General features: G+C 43.5%; 1 protein-coding gene across 1 annotated transcript in view; it reads left to right on the top strand.

Moving 5' to 3' along the window:
* ANKDD1B (ankyrin repeat and death domain containing 1B) overlaps nucleotides 1–20,516 on the top strand; it is a 70,906-nt gene that overhangs the window by 29,440 nt on the left and 20,950 nt on the right. The window contains exons 6-9 of the mRNA XM_075591379.1: nucleotides 2,059–2,157; nucleotides 2,994–3,092; nucleotides 10,741–10,839; nucleotides 17,994–18,092. Coding sequence (XP_075447494.1) covers nucleotides 2,059–2,157; nucleotides 2,994–3,092; nucleotides 10,741–10,839; nucleotides 17,994–18,092 — 396 coding nt within the window. The remainder of the gene's footprint in view (nucleotides 1–2,058; nucleotides 2,158–2,993; nucleotides 3,093–10,740; nucleotides 10,840–17,993; nucleotides 18,093–20,516) is intronic.

The following is a 20,516-nucleotide window of genomic DNA, read 5'->3' as shown; positions in this document are numbered from 1 at the left end:
ACATCAGGCGCTCGAGCACAGTGCCATCAGGCGCTCAAGCACAGTGACATGAGGCGCTCGAGCACAGTGACATGAGGCGCTCATGCTGATTGGGTGATTCCTGACCAGCTACTTGCGCGCGAAGAGGGGGGGGGGGGGGCGTGTATGTGCCGTCACGTGAGTGGTTCTCCCTCATTGGCTGAACAAGGCACGTGACCAGGGCCAGCGCGACAAATACAAAAATATTTGTCTCGCCAAGCATTGCACCTCTGCACGCTCATGTGCACGCAGCATGGACTCAGCAATTTACTTTAATTGTTTTAATCACGCGAGCAAGCTCTCAGCCTGGACATGGCCTAACTTGTTGAAGTTATAATACTTTATGATAACTGAAAATCACTGCGTGAGCTATAACTACTAATAAACATTTGAAAGCTGAAGGAGTTTATAGTAGCAGAGAAGTTGAGGCTTTTTGTTTGTTAAAGTAGACTAGTTGAGGTACCTGAATTTAGATAATGTTAATCTGGCACTCGACATGACCGTGGGAAGAGAGAATAGCTCAGCTTTAGATAGATAGATAGATAGATAGAGATTTTACTGTTCTGGGGCTAACTAAATGCTTTTATTTGTGCGAGCTTTCGAGATACACTGATCTCTTTTTCCGGCGATGTTACATTGTATAATATATACTGATTATCCAAATTAAAAGGTATCACCTGTTGTTAAAGTACTCACATTTGCACAATTACACATACAACATGAGTTTGTAGAAGCATGTGCAAGCATGTGCAAGCATGTAGAAGATATCCCGGTTCCCTTAATTCTGTCACAATTCAATACTATACCATTTTATATTATTATTACATTTATTTAACCCCCCCCCCCCACATTATCACTACTGTTATTGACAAACATACAGTACGTTTCCACTTTCTGTTAAAAATTTTTTTTTTTTTTTAGGAAGTCTTTCTCCCTTTTTGCTTTTTCAGCAAAATAATGTATACATATATCTGATATATGTCTTCAGCCTTTCACTAATTCTGCATCTGACCCATTTTTTTTTTATTCTCTTAGCTTTACAAAACATCTGAGGTCCTGCATTGGGCAGTTTATAAACACATTGTGTAATGCTCAGCATGTAAGCAAGGATCTTGCATGAAGATGAATCATGTCCTTTCGAGGGAGTACCCTTAAGGTATCAGTGTATGAAGCAATCTCTTGAGTAACCAATCAACGGGTGGTAACCCACTAGCACTGCAGTAAGGTAAACCCACAAATAGTGTCCAGACACATATACATATAGAAATGTAGTGTGATGAAAGGTAAGAGATACTTTGAAAGGACTCGCATGAAGGGCAGCATCCTTGGGTGGTATATCCACATCCTCCACGTCCCCAGGTACAGGTGTGCTAAAGTCTTTGAGAAACAGGAACAGCCGAAAAGACTGAGCACTATTTCCCCACGGTGAACAAAAAATGATCAAATGAAGCAAAAGGAGAGCAAACCCATTAAAAATGAAACTAATTTATTTCCAGCATGGATGCAAGCAGCATATACAGGGACACAAAGTGGGGACTTGTGTCCCTGTATATGCTGCTTGCATCCATACTGGAAATAAATTACTTTAATTTTTAATGGGTTTGCTCTCCTTTTGCTTCATTTGATCATTTTTTGTTCACCGTGGGGAAGTAGTGCTCAGTCTTTTCGGCTGTTCCTCTTCCTGCATTGGGCAGTTTAATAACCCCTGTGCCTAAAGGGGCTTTTTTTTTTTTTTTTGGAGTTAATGTCTTCTCATGCAGTTTATTGGAAAAAAAAAAGTAAAGAAGTAAATAACAGAAAGATATGCCAAGCACATTCACAATATCAACAGGTTAATTTCTTCTATTGACAACATGTCCCCGTTTGGCTAGCTAGTACAAACAGGGCACAATTGATGAAGAACACAATAGGTTATTATTATAAAATATTTCTCACAACAAAAGGCTACATTCTGGTGCCTAATCTATAGTCTCTATAAAGGGAGAATGGGTGTACCACTGTTTGCTTGTGTAACAGAATATTTTCTCTTTCACATTGCAGAAAGGCAGAAAGCCATTTCTTCTGGCAGCTGAGGCGGGGCATCTTGAAATGATAAATAACTTGGTCTCTCTGGAACTATTCACATCTGAAAAAGACAAGGTATGCCCCAGGGGAGTTTGTTTTAGGGGTTTTCTCCTCACACTGAGGCTTTGAATAGAAGTCGTGTCCTTGTGAACACAACAGTGAATATTGGTGCTTTTGTGGTATGACACATATTTAGGAATCTGTTGCAAAATATCAGAAGATCATTCTTTCAAGTGAAATGACACGTTTTTCAGGTTCTGAGGTTATTCGTTTTTGACGCAGGTCCATCTAATACCTGTATATGAATAGATAGGAATCTACGTGTAACAACGTCAGACAAGTCAGGTTATTTGTTCAGTTTGCTGATCTAGTTCACACCTGAAAACCAGGCGGTGTTTGGTGCCAGACATTGCAGATCCCATAAACAATATGGTGTTGGCTGTTGTGATGCCTGCCAGCACCAACACCTGCACATCTTTTTAACCCTTTGATGCCGAGTAAAAGTCTGCATCATTGATTCTTACAATGCTGCCTGAAAGTTGCAAATCATCAATCATTTTCTGTCTCCATGGTTAAAAGACGGGTCCCTTAGTTTAGTTACATATTTGTAACTTCTGTGATAACAGGAAGGATTAAACACTTCACAGCGAGAGGAGACAGCAACGCATTGCTTTGCCGGCACCTCTGGCAGCGAAGAGGTTAATCCAGCCAGGTAGCTCCCATAGTGTCACCAACATATATACTGTGTAAATATATAATGTGTTTCCTCTCCTAACTCATTTTCTAATCTTCGATCTACTTCTGCTTTTCATATCCATATAATATTTTAACGTTTCTTTTTTCCCCTACTAATTTCAAAATTTTGTGTTGTTTTCATGTTATTCCAATGGCTACATTGTTGTCTCACACAGGGGGGTAACACAGCCTTGCATCTAGCTGCAGGAAATGGCCACAGTGAAGTCGTGGATGTTTTAATACAGCTTTGGGAAGAAATTGATGACCCAAATGAGGTACAGTATACGCCATAAACATAGCACTAAATCATGTGTACATAAGAGTTAAAGGTGCTATCCCATGTAGCTGGCCCCAAAAAACAACCTTTTGCAAACAAGTTACCAATCTAATTAGCTGCAAACACCCCTCCTTTTTTTTTTTTTAAACCCAGGGAGTCCCGAGATACTGTACAAGCAAAATGGTAGCTTAAAATTCCTGTATAACACAGGCCAATAGGAAGTTGCAGCATCATCCGTTGCAACTTTCTATACGCCCACATAAGGCAGGGGATGTAAAAACCAGGAATTCATGTCTGAAAATAACGTATTTGTGATACGCTGATACACATTAATATCAGCTCCGGAGACCCCCGGCTTCAATCCCATGCAATATAAAAACATTTACAGGCAGCTTCATTACCTTAGCGGCAAACCGCTAACTCACAATAAAGCAGGGACTGGTATTTAACCCCTTCATTGACCTAGTGGTTAGCCACTATGGTAATGAAGCTGCCTGTAAAAAAATGTTTATTGGATTGAAGCCCGGAGCCTCCGAAGGTGGTATTAATGTGTATCAGCTCTGGAGACTCCCGGCTTCAATACGATGCAGGAAAAATAGCAAATAAATCTTTAGAGATTTTTTTGTACCTGCCGTCCGCAACCTGGATGTACTGTACCAATAAACGTTTTTTAGCCAGCATTCTCATCGAGCTCTAAATTTTCATCCTACACCTCTTTTCTACAACTCGTAGCTGGAGATCTTCATTTGCATTGTAACATACCATGAATCTGCAATAAATACCATGACCATTTCACATTTGTTTCAATGTAACTGAAACGCTTATAGGAATCTATGTTAAAATAGAAGCAAAAAGTGACACACTGTGAATACTCATGTGCATGTCATTACCCAGAATCCCTGGCTGCAGTGGTGGTATTAGATGTGGCTATGGGGAAAGGCAGGTTTGTTGACCTTTCTTCTTCCTGGTAAGGGGAGCGCTGATGATTCTCGTGGTATAATATGTGGAAAAATAACATAACACAATATTGTGCAGCCAATAGACAATGGACCCTATCTAATGTAGGCAATAGGTCTCACTCACAAATGAAAGGAAGAATACGAGCAGAACAGAGATTCTTCTCTCTCTGAAAGGAGCTCTTTCTGCTATCTTCACATCTAATCCTTGGACACGGCTGGATAAACCCTGGATAGGCTCTGGATATATCCTCTATGGTAAATATTCTTTAACGTATGGTCACCCGGAAATAAAATAGAGAACCACAATTGTGCAATATTGCCACGAGAATCATCAGCGCTCCCCTTACCAGGAAGAAGAAATAACACTACTTTGGATTAGCGAACGGTCCAGATAAAGGGTATTGAGCAGCTTGTTTTCATCACACATGATGTATAAGCAACTTTATTTGTGTAACACATGTATGTGGCGCATATGAGTTTGTTTTCTTTTCATTTGCTGTATGCTGAAGAGTTTGTCACTTTTTTACTCACCATAACTTAGTTTGTGTAGAAAAGCCTCTTGTGGCGCTGAGGGTAAGTGGCTGGAACAAGAGTCTTGTGCTGAGGTTTCTTGTGGAATAGCTCAGAGAGGGAGACAAGAGAAATACAAAAACCACAATAGTGTATTACCTTTTAGACAATATAAGACATATGGATGGAAATAAGGAGCATTTAAGGAGCATTTAATGGTTAAAACAATTGTAACTACAATTGGAGTAAAACATGAACTGTAAAATGAACAGTGAATGATCTTCTGTTGGTAAAAGAATTAGGGGCTTTCCAGCGCTTGTGCCGAATAAAGCCTTGCTGCTCCACCAAAGGTAAAACTGAAATCCTACTCACCGTCCTGGAGTAGGACATGTGCAATGGTACGGGGTCTTTTGCCAGGGGTGGCCGTCTGCTGTGGGGTACTGGACGTCTGCTTGCAGCGTGCGGGGAGGTTTCCAGGAGTACTCGTGGTGTAAACCAAGCCGAGTGGACTTCGAGCGTCTCCTCCGCTGACATCACCGCCGGGTTGGCTCAGCTACGGTGTCCCTGGATGACCACAATACCTTCCTACGCGTTTCAAAACACTCGGTCACGTGTTTCTTCGTCAGGGAATGAATGCTACACGGACCTTGTCATAGCTGTAACGGTCCTTATGGCATTGTCCAACTGGTGTTTGTTATACTCACGGTGTAAGGAATCCACTACTGGCTTTGACTGCAGCCTTGCAGACCTGTGCAGTTGCAAGCTTCCTCTGGCAATCTATGGCACAGGTGCTGCCTCTCATTGCAGCTTCTGCCCTGTGCTACTTCATTGGAGGAATTCTCACACACCCTCCTCCTGTGATTGGATCTCCGCCCTTTATATTCTAGGCGTTGGCTCTGAACCAGCGCCGAGCATAACTATTCTTATCTCTATGTTACTGACTCTGCCACAAACCACCCCAGGCCTCTCTCCTAGTGTTCTTACCTTCAAGTTCCTGAGTATCCAGAGGCCTGGTCCTGGACGTCTGTGCTGAAGCGTTGTTTCCAGCACTGGCCTGCTGCTATCTCCTTGCAGTGACCTACCCTGGACGTCTGTGCTGAAGCGTTGATGCCAGCACTGGTACTGCTGCATTCCCTCCTAGCAGTGGCTACCCTTCCTTTCCTGCGGCCTGCTGTTATATCCTTGCAGTGGCCTGCCCTGGACGTCTGTGCTGAAGCGTGTTGCCAGCACCGGTACCTGCTGCATTCCCTCCTAGCAGTGGCTACCCTTCCTTCCTGCGGCTTGCTGCGATCCTCTTGCAGTGACCTGCCTTGGACTTCTGCGCTGAAGCGTTGGTTCTTCCCGACGCTTTCCTGCGGTGAACTTCGTCCAGCCTGCTGTCTCCTCCTGCTGAGATCGGCGTCATGGGCCGAGGCCGCTCCTCGCGCAGAAGCCACCCCCGCGCTCACGCTCCTAAGCTGAAGCGGGGCACTCCTGATTTCCTGTTGCCGAACTCCTGCTTCATTAACGACGATGCTGCCTTCTCCAATCCTGACCCTGCGATGTACGACTACGAACTGCGCACTCCGGATCAGTCTGCGTGGACTAAGGTCGGTGATTATATAACCCCACCTCAGCCCTGCGGTCCGGTCCCGGTTTGTGGCGAGCATCGGCGTAACACACGGTCAATGAATTTTTGTTTTAATTCTTGTGCTTGGGAGTCAAAGACAGAAGGGTCAGTACAATTGCGTTTGATCCTGACCAGTTGTCCTTTGGGGATGTTTCTAATCCAATTTGGAATGTGGTGACTACTGGCCAGTAAATAGGTATTCGCCTGTACCGGTTTGTAGTATGTTTTGGTTTTTAAGATGTTATCTTCTGTGTATAACTGCAAATCTAGAAACTCGATACAGTTAGTGCTTTCTTTAAATGTGAAGACCAAGTTTCTATCGTTGTTATTAAGATACACTTTAAATGATTCCAGTTCACAGACAGGACCCCCCCAAACAAAAATAACGTCGTCTATGTAGCGCCGCCATAGGATGAGGTTCGCCCCCAGCTCTTCATTGGACCAGATGGTATCGTCCTCCCACTTACCCATATATAGGTTCGCATAACTGGGGGCGAACTTCGTACCCATGGCGGTGCCACATGTCTGAAGATAAAATTGATCTTTAAATGAAAAATAATTATGTCTAAGGATGTAATTTATTGACATAATTATTTTTCCGTGAGTATAACAAACACCAGTTGGACAATGCCATAAAGACCGTTACAGCTATGACAAGGTCAGACTTGTTACAATATAAACCAAAAGACAAGACAATCACAACAGGTAATACAGTGGCCTTTATTACAAAATATAGTTCACTTGCTCCACAGTTAGTTAAAATATTCGAGAAACACTGGGGCCTGTTACTGCAAGATGACATTTTGAAAGTTTTTTTGAAAGATAAGCCGGAAATTTATTTCAGAAAAGCGAATAATTTAAAAACAAAATTATCCCCAAGTTGTCCTTTCAGCAGATGTCCCACACATAAGAGATAGCATTAAAGGTTATTTCCCTTGTGCCAAATGCATAGCATGCCAATACAGTATCAAAGTTCAAAAATTTGTTTCTAACATTACATTTAAAGAATATCCAATCAGAACACTTATCAATTGTCATAGTCAATTCGCCATTTATTTGTTAGAATGCCCGTGTGGCTTACAATATGTGGGCCGCACGGGCAGAACACTGCAGAGAAGACTAGGAGAACACATATATAACATTAGGAGAGGCTTTGAGGCCCACAATGTGTCACTCCACTTCAAACTTAAACATGCACAAAGTCCAATGGGACTAAAATGTCATGCCATAGAATGTCCCACATTTAGCCAAAGAGGGGGAGATAAAATTAACATCATTTCCAGGAGAGAATCCTATTGGATATTTGAATTGAAAACTCTCAGCCCTCATGGTCTAAATGTGGAATTCGACTTGACATCATTTCTCAAATAATTCTATAATTTAGCATATATACATCCACATTACCATTTTCACAGTATATGGTAAGGTTGCCAGTTCTTGTCCGCCGACACTACAACCAGTGTGGATGCGCCTATCCAGCATCATATAAAATCACGTAATCATTAAGAATATCACTAGTAATACACAAATTAAGTTTGTACACCAAATTAATTCATTTGTTATCACACTTATAATATCAAAATTTTCTTCATGTATTCACTCTTTCATTGGATTAACTGAGAACTAAATAGATGCACTATTAATTATAACTAGCGTATTAACGCTCATATATAAAATAGGTTATTACACTCATCTTTTCACGTTTCACTTGATTCTAAGAATTCGTTCCTGTCCATGTGAAATGTGCCTCTCCATTCTGACCATTTTCCAAATAGGACTTTATTCATTGGTCCAATACATACGTATTGCTTTATAAATGACATTATCTGATGTTAATTACATCAAATACGTCATTTTTTCTGGCCACCATGAAATAAATAGAGAATTATAATTATCAGATCAAACTGTATAATTGTCTGTATAACCATATAATTGTCCAAATAGCAAATATTTTAGATAGAAATGTGTTTATTCAATCCACTTTGTTGTAGACTTTATAGTGTAGATAATTTGTTGGTATTATTGTATTAGCAACTGCTAAAATACCTGCATAATATTCATAGATTGTATTGTATTACACACATGTATAGCCCTGGTGAATGTGCTGTATTCACACTGACTCCCTGATTCACACTGACTCCCTGGTTCACATCCACACACTAATTAACCACTATCCCTTTGAAGGGTTAAATTAATTTAATCAATCATTTTGGGTCTCAATTGGGTCTTAGCAATTAAATTGGGTCTCAGTGAGTACCAGCACAAATACCAATTGTTATTCATGTGAGCTATTTGTATCTGTCATTCTATTGTCAATCATGCTGTATATCACTCTTGCAGAGTATTTACCCTTGCAGTCATTATCTAGTGTCTTTATATTTCCTTGTACTAATGATGTGAACAAGGCAAGTGTTTATGGACTCATTATGTTTTGGACCGCCTTTCTGGGAGTTCCCATTGGCCAATTAGAACATTGGGGGTATATAAGGAAGCCCATCCCGTGTAGCATTCATTCCCTGACGAAGAAACACGTGACCGAGTGTTTCGAAACGCGTAGGAAGGTATTGTGGTCATCCAGGGACACCGTAGCTGAGCCAACCCGGCGGTGACGTCAGCGGAGGAGACGCTCGAAATCCACTCGGCTTGGTTTACACCACAAGTACTCCTGGAAACCTCCCCGCACGCTGCAAGCAGACGTCCAGTACCCCACAGCAGACGGCCACCCCTGGCAAAAGACCCCGTACCATTGCACATGTCCTACTCCAGGACGGTGAGTAGGATTTCAGTTTTATCTTTGGTGGAGCAGCAAGGCTTTATTCGGCACAAGTGCTGGAAAGCCCCTAATTCTTTTACCAACAGAAGATCATTCACTGTTCATTTTACAGTTCATGTTTTACTCCAATTGTAGTTACAATTGTTTTAACCATTAAATGCTCCTTATTTCCATCCATATGTCTTATATTGTCTAAAAGGTAATACACTATTGTGGTTTTTGTATTTCTCTTGTCTCCCTCTCTGAGCTATTCCACAAGAAACCTCAGCACAAGACTCTTGTTCCAGCCACTTACCCTCAGCGCCACAAGAGGCTTTTCTACACAAATCTTCCAAATCTGGTCGGAAGATCCCAGATTAACCCTCTACGGCAGCTCCAGGACTACCTATCCCCTAGGACTGTATCCCAGGTTTTGTTCCTCCTGTTTTTTCATCATTATTGCACTAGCGCTTTTACACACTTATTTTACACCTATAACTTAGTTTGTGTTTCAATGTAACTAAAATATAATTATAAACAACATGAAATTATAATGAGAAATTACATCAAAAAGATAGGGACAGGAAAGTACAAAAAAACAGCAATGTTTTAGGGATACAGCAAGAGAAGAGATCGATGTATCTCTAGAATGCCAAAGCATACCTTATCGGTTAGTCACATCTGCCTTCAAGGCTCCTCTCTATTTGTGCACAAACCCTGCGCAATAAGTAATCGTATCATCATATGCAAGACATTCCCAGGGTACATGCAAAATCACAGAGTGGGAACAAACAGTATGAGTCACACTGTAACAGGACCTGCTAAAAAAAAAACAGAAACATAAAAAACCCTGTACATTAAAATATCCCCAAAGACATAGCCTTCTATCCTATAGTCCAACCCCGTGACTGTATGCCAACCCGGCAAACCACCTACTGTAAGTCGTCAAAACATATATGGGGAGGAGCCTTGAATGCGAATGTGTCTTAACACCTGGGTACCTTTCAGTGTTTTAGTGGTTTAAAGAGAAGTATTTTGAGCGTTGTACTTTTCAGCTTCATAAAGGTGTTTACCCAAAACATCGCGGCTTTTTGTACTTTCCTGCACTTTTTTTGCTCCTTTATCTTTTTCATATTATTGGCGTTCTAATTTTTTTTTTCATGACTTTTCAACACATTTACAGTATGTGATAACTTCAGCTAGTATTCAGCGTGCTTGCGTCCTTTGATATTATTTGCATACATCAGTTATACCAACGCACACAAAACTCCCACATGTGATAAAGAAAACGTATATTCAAGAAAACATTACTATTCATCGATGCACCAAAGCCATTGATACAGCTACTTTGATACAAATTCCAGTGTGATCCTGTTTTAGGACATCTGGACCATGTGAACTCAGACCCCAAGATAAATGATCTGTAAAATGATCTACTGTATGTGGGTAACATCCTGCAGTATTCATGACCCCCATCTTTCCAAATAATAGATTTGAAGCAGAGTGAAATGTGGATTTCTGTGGCTGCAAGCTGTAGTGCTTTTATTTGTTTCTCCTAAGTTTATTCTATCAGCGAGTGGATTCTGTGGCCATTGTGGAGATTTCTAAAAGAAGTAATATATATATGTATTTTTCTGGCACAAATGTACTAAGTGATGCTAAACCTTAGTGCACTTTAAGGCCAGTTCAAATCAATAGACCGTATAAAGTCTATGTCTCTGAGTAAGTGTCACGACTACATCAAGATGATCCAAATCGGTTTGGATAAGAAAATCACATTCAGTAATACTTTCTATAACACTCTCTATTGAATTAGGACGGGGCCACACCATTTTACCTGGCAGTTGAAGGAGGACATGATGTTTGTGCTAATCTTTTACTAGAGGCTGGAAGTGATATCAACACTACAACAAAAGTATGTATATTTAACTCTTCTGAACACACTATTTTTCTTCTTCTAAAATGTTACACATTTACTTACACATATACTTTGATCTTGTGATGTTGTTTCTGACCATGATAAATGTGCGTCCCTATTTTACATTGAATGCGTCAAATTATTAATGTATGTGAGATACAGTACTTAACAAAATTATATGATCCAAAGTTTTTTTTTTTGTCTTTCTGAGCCATTTTCCATCTGAAACCCGTGGTATATGTAACTAGGGATTGGAAAAACCACTGCAAAAAAATTATAATGGGAAGATTTGGGGAATTGGGGATTTTTTTGCTGCTTTTGAAAAAAATCTTGATCTTGATCATGATCTTGATCACAAACAAATCACTAAAAGCAAGTTTTTTGTCGAAAACAAAATGATTTTGGCAAATTTAGTCATGTTAGTTGTTACTTTGCTGATATCACTATTCCCTTAGTGAAACTCATGCAGGAAGTAAATGTGAATTCAAGTCAAGATCTATTCTAGACAAACAAAGTATTTTTGCGAGTTTAGTTTCTGATGATTATATATATAGCCATGCATAATAATGGTATACTACTTTCCTCTCTGTTGGCAGTAAGTCCTGATAAGTACAGGTATGCCAGCAGTAGTTATGGAGGTTTTCCCTCACACCCTGGTGAGGTGCCCTATGTATGGAAGGGAGTGGCTGTATGCTCTGAGTCCCTGGATAGTGACATCAGGGATGCGCCCGCCTCCTGAAGTATATAAGGCACAACACTGTCAGTTAGTGTTGGTTCAAGCAGTTGCGTGAAGTAACTGGTAAATTGTATTCTCCTGCATAAGGGATTGTAGGAACACTTTGTGACCCTAGTGCAGTAACTAGCGGTACAGGTTGACCAATCAAGTCTGTCTAAGCCACTCTGTGTCCAGGGACCTGGCACAGGGGTATCTCTCAAAGAGAAGAGGGAATCCCACTTCAATACGGGAGGGCGTACCTGGCAAAGAGACAGCACGAAGAGATGTGCGGCTAGAGCCGACAGCTGCATGGGGCAGTCTGCTACATCCCAAACGACAATAAAGATGGCCTTGTTAATGAAAACCCCACTGTGTGAGTGTGAGATTACTCAGCAGTGGCAGTCACCACCGAGAAGGAGTTCCTCACCAGGACCATCTCCCTGCTGAAGCATAGATCCTGATGAGGTTTAGGCGCTGCACATGATGTAAGTTGGACTCGCACCCACTACCTCAGCTACCTGTCCTGATGACATCCCCTAATACCATCAAGCGGGAGAAACAGGAGTCCTGTTGCCTACAGGTGCACCACCAGACACGAACATGTAATGGGGGCTGGTTAGACCACACGGGCCAATATGAGATTGGGTGGGGGAAAACCCGTTACAATTGGAGGCGCTGCTGAGATACCTGTCAACAGGACAGGCTTTTGCTAGGCACATTAGGAAACAGGGAAAGTGTATGCTGCCACTTTGTGCTGTGTTGGAATGGAACCGCAGGGACGACCTGGGAACCTGAGAGGAGTTAGTGGGTCTGGAGAGGGGCTATAGCTGTCCGAGTCACCTTGAGGTAGCGCTAGGGGTAGGATGCCTGAAGGGATAGCCTGTTAACGAGGTCAGGAATTCTGGAGAGGATCTACACTAGGCTAGCCAACAGTAGGTAGACGCCCAAGTACGGCATGGAAGAAATAGAGTACTCTAGTCCATTCCAGATCACTTACAATTGGGAGCACAGACTGGGAGGAAGGAGATACAGCAGACACAGAAAGAGTGAGCCTAGCCTGAGGTAGTGCAAACACGAGTCAGATCTACGTTAGGTACACGAGGTGGTGCACAAGGCATGTTTATTGTACTGATGTGGTAGCTGCCCCGCAGAGCGGAGCTCCATGTACAATAATCCAGTATCAGTAACAGTGATCAAGAAACAACCGTCAGAATGGAGGATCTGCAAAGAGCAGAAGGTCCAGGATGCCGGACTGAGGAAGAAGAACAAGCTACAGAAGAGACTTTTGTGAGCTTGTTATGGAATGGCGTGAAAGCCGTGGCTGCGCCGTGTTTGTCCTGTCTATGTTCTCGGGAAAGTACCCTCGAGACTAGTGAGGACGACAGTCTTGCGAGATGGGAGGAACGAAATGGACTTTGTTATACACCAATACACAAACCGCCAGACGCTACCTCAAACATGAAGAAAGACAGTACTAACCAAAATGGTGGTTCCCGCATTCCTGGGACACTGCGTGGGCCAGCTGCAGAAAGTCTTGCAACTTTGCAGTTTGCTAATTATTGGCCAGGATTGGCGGCAACGAGAAAACCCCACCCTGCTGGGGAGGTTGGCGCGAAAGCTGGAGCCGCACCCTCATGGACTATGACTCACTCTGCACCTGTGCTGGGTCAGCCTACAAGTCTACGAACATCCCCCTAGTTTCAACCAGGGGGAGTGGTTTGCAGTTCCGCCGGATGCCGATGGAGAAAGTAGGAGGAGGGGTTGCTCAACCAGCCCCTGCCCTTCAGTTGCGAAGAGCCATTGATCGATACAGACCTCTAAGACGAGTGCCTCCGTTGGTGACTATGGCTGAACATTCTGAGAAAGTGGAACAGAGTCCCTTGATCTCTACCCATCCCTATTCGGCTCCAGGAGGCTTCCTGATTATCCGCGTAGAGGGTGTGGAGACAGTGGTATGTCTTTGCCTGCAGTGCAGACTGCCGGGCAGAGCTGTGGGCAGTGAGGCTCAATGCCCTCACTGTGGACTGCAGTATATGTGGCCCATGACGACGTTTGTGCCAGTACAAGCCGTGGGAGTGAAAGATTCTACCCCGATGTCGGCAGCGGAGCTTCCGGGTGCACTATGGAGTGAGAGTGCCGGTCCCGCGGAGCAGGAATCGGGCTGGGTTCCCAAGTCAGAGAAACCTAGCCATCGGAGGGGTGATCGGAAAGGAGCCCATCGGCGGTCCCCTACTGGAATGCCCCGCCCGAACTGTAAGTTGGAGTCCTCGGATGAGGAGTGTGCCAGGCTGGCGGATACACAGGACTTGTTTACAGTGTACCATACCAGTGGTACACCTTGGCGAGATGCTATCCCTCGTGGTGTGGAGACACGGAGTCGAGTGTCTCCAGTACCGCGACAACCCGATCGCCGGAGTCCCACTGCCGTGGTGACTAGCGGGTCGGAAGGAGGTCGATCCAACCCGACGCTGCGAAGCAGTAGACTAGCCCAGTGCTCGTTGCAGACCCAGGGGGTGGAGGTGAAAGAAGAGCGGATCCAGGGCCAGGCTGGACCGCGTAGCAGACGGGCGTTGCCGGATGCCCTCGTGGAGGAAGAGGTCTCGATTGGGGACCCAACCCAAGATGGCGTCGCAGCACGTGCGTGTCCAGAGGCAGTTCCGGATGACCGGAGCAGCATCGAGTGGGAGATGATCGCGCCTCTGCAGTCGAGCAGCGGAAGTCGATCCCCTACTGACAGATGGAATGGGCGCTCGAGCCGGAGAGTGAGAAGCCCAGCTGCCGGAGAAAAGAACGGACTTTGTGGCGGAAGCGAGTCAGGTATTGCTGAGGAGCAGGTCGTAACCCTGCCAATACCTACCGTTCTGCCCCGTCCCCCAACCCCGTCCACTCCCAAAGTTAGCCCCAAGGCCCTAGTTAAACCCCCTGTCCCTGTCACTTGTTCATTCGGGTCTACTTCTAGCCTGGGGATGTCAGGGGATTCACGGGGTCCTACCGAGGATCGGACTGAAAGCCTGGACTGGGGAACTTCGGATGATGGATCGGAGGGTGGAGGGAGGATTTCCCGACAGGGGTTGGTACCCAGTGATTGTCCTAGTATGTTAAGCATTACGGGTGGGAACAGATCACAGCATCGGGGAAAGGTTACGCCATCTGAGGGTACTTCGGAGGTATCATCGGGTGTGCCTGAAGAGGAAGAGCCACTAGAATCCCACTCAGAGGAGATACGGGAAACTAGGTGGTGGGCGCCCCTATACGAGGGATATGTCGCATGGATAGATCGCACCTGTTTCATTTTAGAAAGGGATGGGATAGTTGACCATTGGTGGGCTCCCGGGGAGTTCAGTGATGAGGCGTACCTCCAAGAGTTGAGAGTGAGGTGGAACCGAATTAAAGGGGGGTTTATTAAACCAAAAGGGTCTGAAGGATTAGACGATCCAGTGGAGTCAGATGAACCCCTGTCATGGGTGTTGCCGGGAAGAGCTGGGCAAACTAAATTGACCCGGGCCTGTCGAGCTGAGTGAACCATTACAGTGAAATATAAGCGGTCTCATGGGCTTGAGTACCCTTATGTCCCCGAACCTCTGATGAGGGAGATAGAGGATAATCGAGAGAGGTGGCTCCGTACTGACATAGAGTACTACATTGTTAATAAGGGAGGGGCCATTAAGGGAATTCAGGCTGAGCAGAGGGTTTCCCAACTGATGAGGGTTTGGAAAATCGGGCGCAGTATTTACATGCACAAAGTGGTGTACTGTAATGAACTGGGTCTGCCCCGGGAGTATAGTGTGACAGTCACCGATGCATCGGGATGGGAGGTGAAGAAACCAGACCCTCGACACTATTATTAGGTCCCGGAACAGAGTGGTCTGCCCTTTTCTTTAGCGCTCCCTGCTGGTCAGTGAGTGAAATGTTCTTGCATTATTATGAAACTGTGATGATGTTGGACATGTTATTTGTGTGTTCTTTTGCAGTGTTTCCTGGCGCAAGGTACACCAAATTTAGGCCCCAGCCGGGACGGTGGGGATTCACCAGGGGGAGTATATAGCCATGCATAATAATGGTATACTACTTTCCTCTCTGTTGGCAGTAAGTCCTGATAAGTACAGGTATGCCAGCAGTAGTTATAGAGGTTTTCCCTCACACCCTGGTGAGGTGCCCTATGTATGGAGGGGAGTGGCTGTATGCTCTGAGTCCCTGGATAGTGACATCAGGGATGCGCCTGCCTCCTGAAGTATATAAGGCACAACACTGTCAGTTAGTGTTGGTTCAAGCAGTTGCGTGAAGTAACTGGTAAATTGTATTCTCCTGCATAAGGGATTGTAGGAACACTTTGTGACCCTAGTGCAGTAACTAGCGGTACAGGTTGACCAATCAAGTCTGTCTAAGCCACTCTGTGTCCAGGGACCTGGCACAGGGGTATCTCTCAAAGAGAAGAGGGAATCCCACTTCAATACGGGAGGGCGTACCTGGCAAAGGGACAGCACGAAGAGATGTGCGGCTAGAGCCGGCAGCTGCATAGGGCAGTCTGCTACATCCCAAACGACAATAAAGATGGCCTTGTTAATGAAAACCCCACTGTGTGAGTGTGAGATTACTCAGCAGTGGCAGTCACCACCGAGAAGGAGTTCCTCACCAGGACCATCTCCCTGCGGAAGCATAGATCCTGATGAGGTGGAGGCGCTGCACATGATGTAAGTTGGACTTGCACCCACTACCTCAGCTACCTGTCCTGATGACATCCCCTAATACCATCAAGCGGGAGAAACAGGAGTCCTGTTGCCTACAGGTGCACCACCAGACACGAACATGTAATGGGGGCTGGTTAGACCACACGGGCCAATATAAGATTGGGTGGGGGAAAACCCGTTACATATATATATATATATATTCAAAAAAAACAACAGTTTGCTGAACTTTTTCACCTTCATAGAAATGTTCTTCCAAACAGTAGGTGGGCAAAAGATTAGCAAAATGAACTCTGAGACGCTTGCACATCTCTCTTTGGCCCATACTTAAAACAGTAAGCTCTGTTTTACGTTTACATACAGTAGCAACGCTTATTCACTAATGAGAATAATGTAACGTTAACCCAGTTTTACACCTTTAAATAGTGTAGCTTTCATTTTTACCACAGTTGGTGATACTGACATGCAAAAGATGCATTTGCATATTCACGAAGGTCTGTTAATGTTAACGCAGAGACTAAAGGATACGTTACCTAAACTTGGTGTTAATCTCACCAAGACCCTGAGAAACAGTCTGTCGTACATACTGTACATAACATGGAAGGTATTAGAACGCTCCTGTGGAAAATGGAACATCTCAAACACTGTATTAATATTCCTAATAACCCCATGTGTTCCAGGATGCTGGAATTGGAAGTAATCTAGGAGACTTGCCTATTTTATTTTAAAGAATCAGTTATTCTCCAGGGATTAAAAAAGTAAGTCACATATTACCTAAAAGGCTACCGCCATGGACAAGATGGTGGTCTTCTTGATCAAACATTTAAAATCTTACTATATTATAAAATTATTTTGTCTGCCCCTCCATGCGATACAGCTCATTGGTGACATCATAATGCATATAGCCTGGCCGTAGATACGGAGAGTCAGAGCTATACAATTTAGACAGAAAGCAGGCACAGAAATAGTGTGTCAGTTGACATGTAAGGAGAAAGCTGGAGGAGAGGTGGGAAGAATTAATAACATCACAAGGTATTAAATGAAATATGTGGGGGGGGGGGGTGAAAGAGAGAGAGAGAGAGAGAGAGAGAGAGAGAGAGAGAGAGAGAGAGAGAGAGAGAGAGAGAGAGAGAGAGAGAGAGAGAGAGAGAGAGAGAGAGAGAGAGAGAGAGAAAGAGAGAGAGAGAGAGAGATGGAGGGAGGAGAGGGAGAAGGTGGGGTAAGAAAAAAGTGAAACCCAGCATTACTTTGTGGAGGGCGGTCTTGGCGCGCAAAGGGCTAGCAGCCCTTAGTATGTAAAAAGAAAAACGAGGAAGAGATTGCACGCTTAAAAAACAAGTATTCCAAAAAAAAAGTTAATATGTGTTTGTTGTACAAACAACTTTTATCATCATATGAACCATTTAGTCAATAAAAACAGATTATAAATCACTTCTTTGAGATGGGATTCATGAAGAACAATTGTATAAAAATACAATTATTTTGAACGGAGCGGAAGTACTGTGATGTGTCATTGAAATTGGGGTTTCAGTTTGAATGAATAAGTTAGGTTTGAGTGACTTCAGTGGGAGTTTCCGTGCGACAGTGGACCAAGCAGGAGACGGGGAGAGCACATCTATTACCAGGGAGTAACAATGATGTCTCTCTAACCCTTTCGACCTGCCCTCTGCACGTCATAAAGGCCGGCACTGTGGGGTCCCCATGACATTGTTCCTTATTATCCATCTTTAACGTGATGATGTTTTTTTCAGGATGGCGACACCGCATTGCACATTGCAGCGCAGAACGGCTGGTGCTCCCTAGTCAGCTTTCTTATTGGCAAAAACATTGACTTAACCCCTGAGCCTGATGTAAGTATAGCATGGTGTTTCTTGTTTTAATTGTACTATTGCAACAGTAACATTATGTCACTCCAGATTTGTCCATGCAAGAAAAATAAATCTAAGTTGCCATGGGTTTTTCAGTGTAAAAACGAAGAATGTGGTTCAACATATCATCAGTTGTTATAAAGAGACAAATAATTGGTGTCACAATGTTGTTATGAGATTAAATGTCAGCCGTCTGTTTGAGATAACACCAAAAAAGAATGTGTACTTCTTGGGGCATTATGAACAAACATTAAATTGTGGCATATATGCAAAAAATCAAGCACATTGCGGGAAATTTTGCTGCTGTCATTATTTTGCCAAAATGAGCAATCGGCTTCCCCTTATCACCAGCGTCTTAATGGTATGCTGGTAATTTGCGTTTTATGCACACTTGTGGCCTTTCTAAGTGTCACGGGAGACCAGGCATTTACACCTTTATACCGGGATCATATCACTGAGCAAAACAAGATAATGAAATAAATTGTAGTTTATTCCCTTACAATAGGCATACACACAATGATACACAAAATACAGGCAAAAAGAAACACTTATTTGAGAACTGGGATACAAAGCTAGACACTCCTAGGGGCAGGGAACCCTTAAAGATTTCCACCGATAACAGTTGCAAAAAGCAGAACAGAAATTATTCCAGGCCTTTCTGCTGAAGCAGCCCTTTTCTTTCTTGCTGTAGACTGGAAAACCTTAGAATCCGGAGAGAGCTTGGAAACGTTAAAATCTTGAGGGAATCTTTTTTTACTCTTGGAGAATCTGAGAAAATGAGGTGCTCCAGGGGTTATAATACCTTTCGCTGTCATTCACAGAATTCTCTCTCGCTATCTCCCGATCAGGAGTGTGATAAATTTCCCTAGCAACCAATCGGAGACAACCCAGTATCAAAAACGGGTCTTCTTAAACATCTGAATGAACCCAGGGGCGTGGGCAATATGGCACCTCTGCCCCTGGTTCCCTTCATGCCACCCACGGTGACAGGCTGCGACCAGACTGAGGATGCAGATTGAAATGCAAATCGCATCTCTTGATCTGAGAATGTGTATACTTTACTTAGCCATCCTGCCCAAAGGGTCTTCACACCTCTGGCAGCAGCTGGGCCTTTCAAGCCCGACCTCTGAGTGAGACAGAGTGGCACCAGCTTGGTACAATACACAAGCATATGTTTCAATACACTTTGCTAATAAAAATATACCTTACACTTTTATGCTGCTAAAATGTCTAAGTCTTTTTGGTGATGAGGGATAGAAAGCACACTCTGCAAAACCTGACTTTAGACTTTAACAAAATTTCACAATCTTATATCTAACTGGAGCACCCCCTGACCCCTATACTGGGTTCTGGGTGATCTGGGCATTCCCCTTATACTAGGGACCCCTTTACCGGTTCAGGGACACCTCACATCCCTATGCCCCTTTTACCTTTCTGGTCTGTGCTGAAGCAGGGAACCCCTAGTGACGAGTCGCGAAAGCGTTTTCAAGGGGAGAGATTACCAAGACCATGTGTCTATATCCATCCAGGATTCCTGGGTACATTTTTAGGGGAACCAGCAACTTTGGGCCCTGGCTAGACACAATCTGGCAACACTTTCTCTGCAAACCCCTACCTTGAAACTCATACCACAGCAATCTCTGCTTGCTGGCACTCCTGGAAAGCTAAAAACACATAAAAATGTTATTGCCGCACATTACAGGTTATGCATGTACAAACCCTGGGCTCAAGAGCTGACACTCTATAAACCCCACACACGGATCAGGGGTAACCAAACAGGCTGAAACCTTTATTTGATAGCCTGGCTACCCCCTACAGTCAAACTAGGGTGCACCAATTCAGGGCAACAGAGGTCGGAGGGGCCACGGATCGGCTCTAGAGTGACCTGCTAGTCAATTAATGTTAAAAAAAAAAAAATTGCTTCTCTACTCTGCAAGTAAATAATACCTATATACAGACAGTATACGTGCAAAATAACTACTGTATGTATAATTTTGTCTGTAGATAATTGTAAGTATCTATTTTTTTAACTTACCTACTTCGATTTACATACAGTAGTTATATAGTAGGGAAATTAAAAAAAAAGACATATGTCCACTGGGTTCAACTTATGCTGAATGTAGTCGTAATATATATATATATATATATATATATATATATATATATATATATATATATATACACTGTATACAGTTTGATTTTTTATCAATTCTGAGTGCTGTCTCTTCAGGATATAGATATAAACGGAAATAGCCGTTTTAGTCCAGTTGCGATAGTGCAGAATAAATGAGGACTTCGGTATTAGGTGATACCATTTTTATTTGGACTAACGATTTATGTCATAGGACAAGCCCTTGTCACTGTTTTATTACCGTTCCACTTTCTTCAAACATCCATTTGTCACCC

This window comes from Ascaphus truei, chromosome 1, assembly GCF_040206685.1.
Source record: "Ascaphus truei isolate aAscTru1 chromosome 1, aAscTru1.hap1, whole genome shotgun sequence".
In the NCBI taxonomy this organism is placed as follows: domain Eukaryota; kingdom Metazoa; phylum Chordata; class Amphibia; order Anura; family Ascaphidae; genus Ascaphus; species Ascaphus truei.
This window is presented reverse-complemented; position numbering and strand designations above follow the sequence as displayed.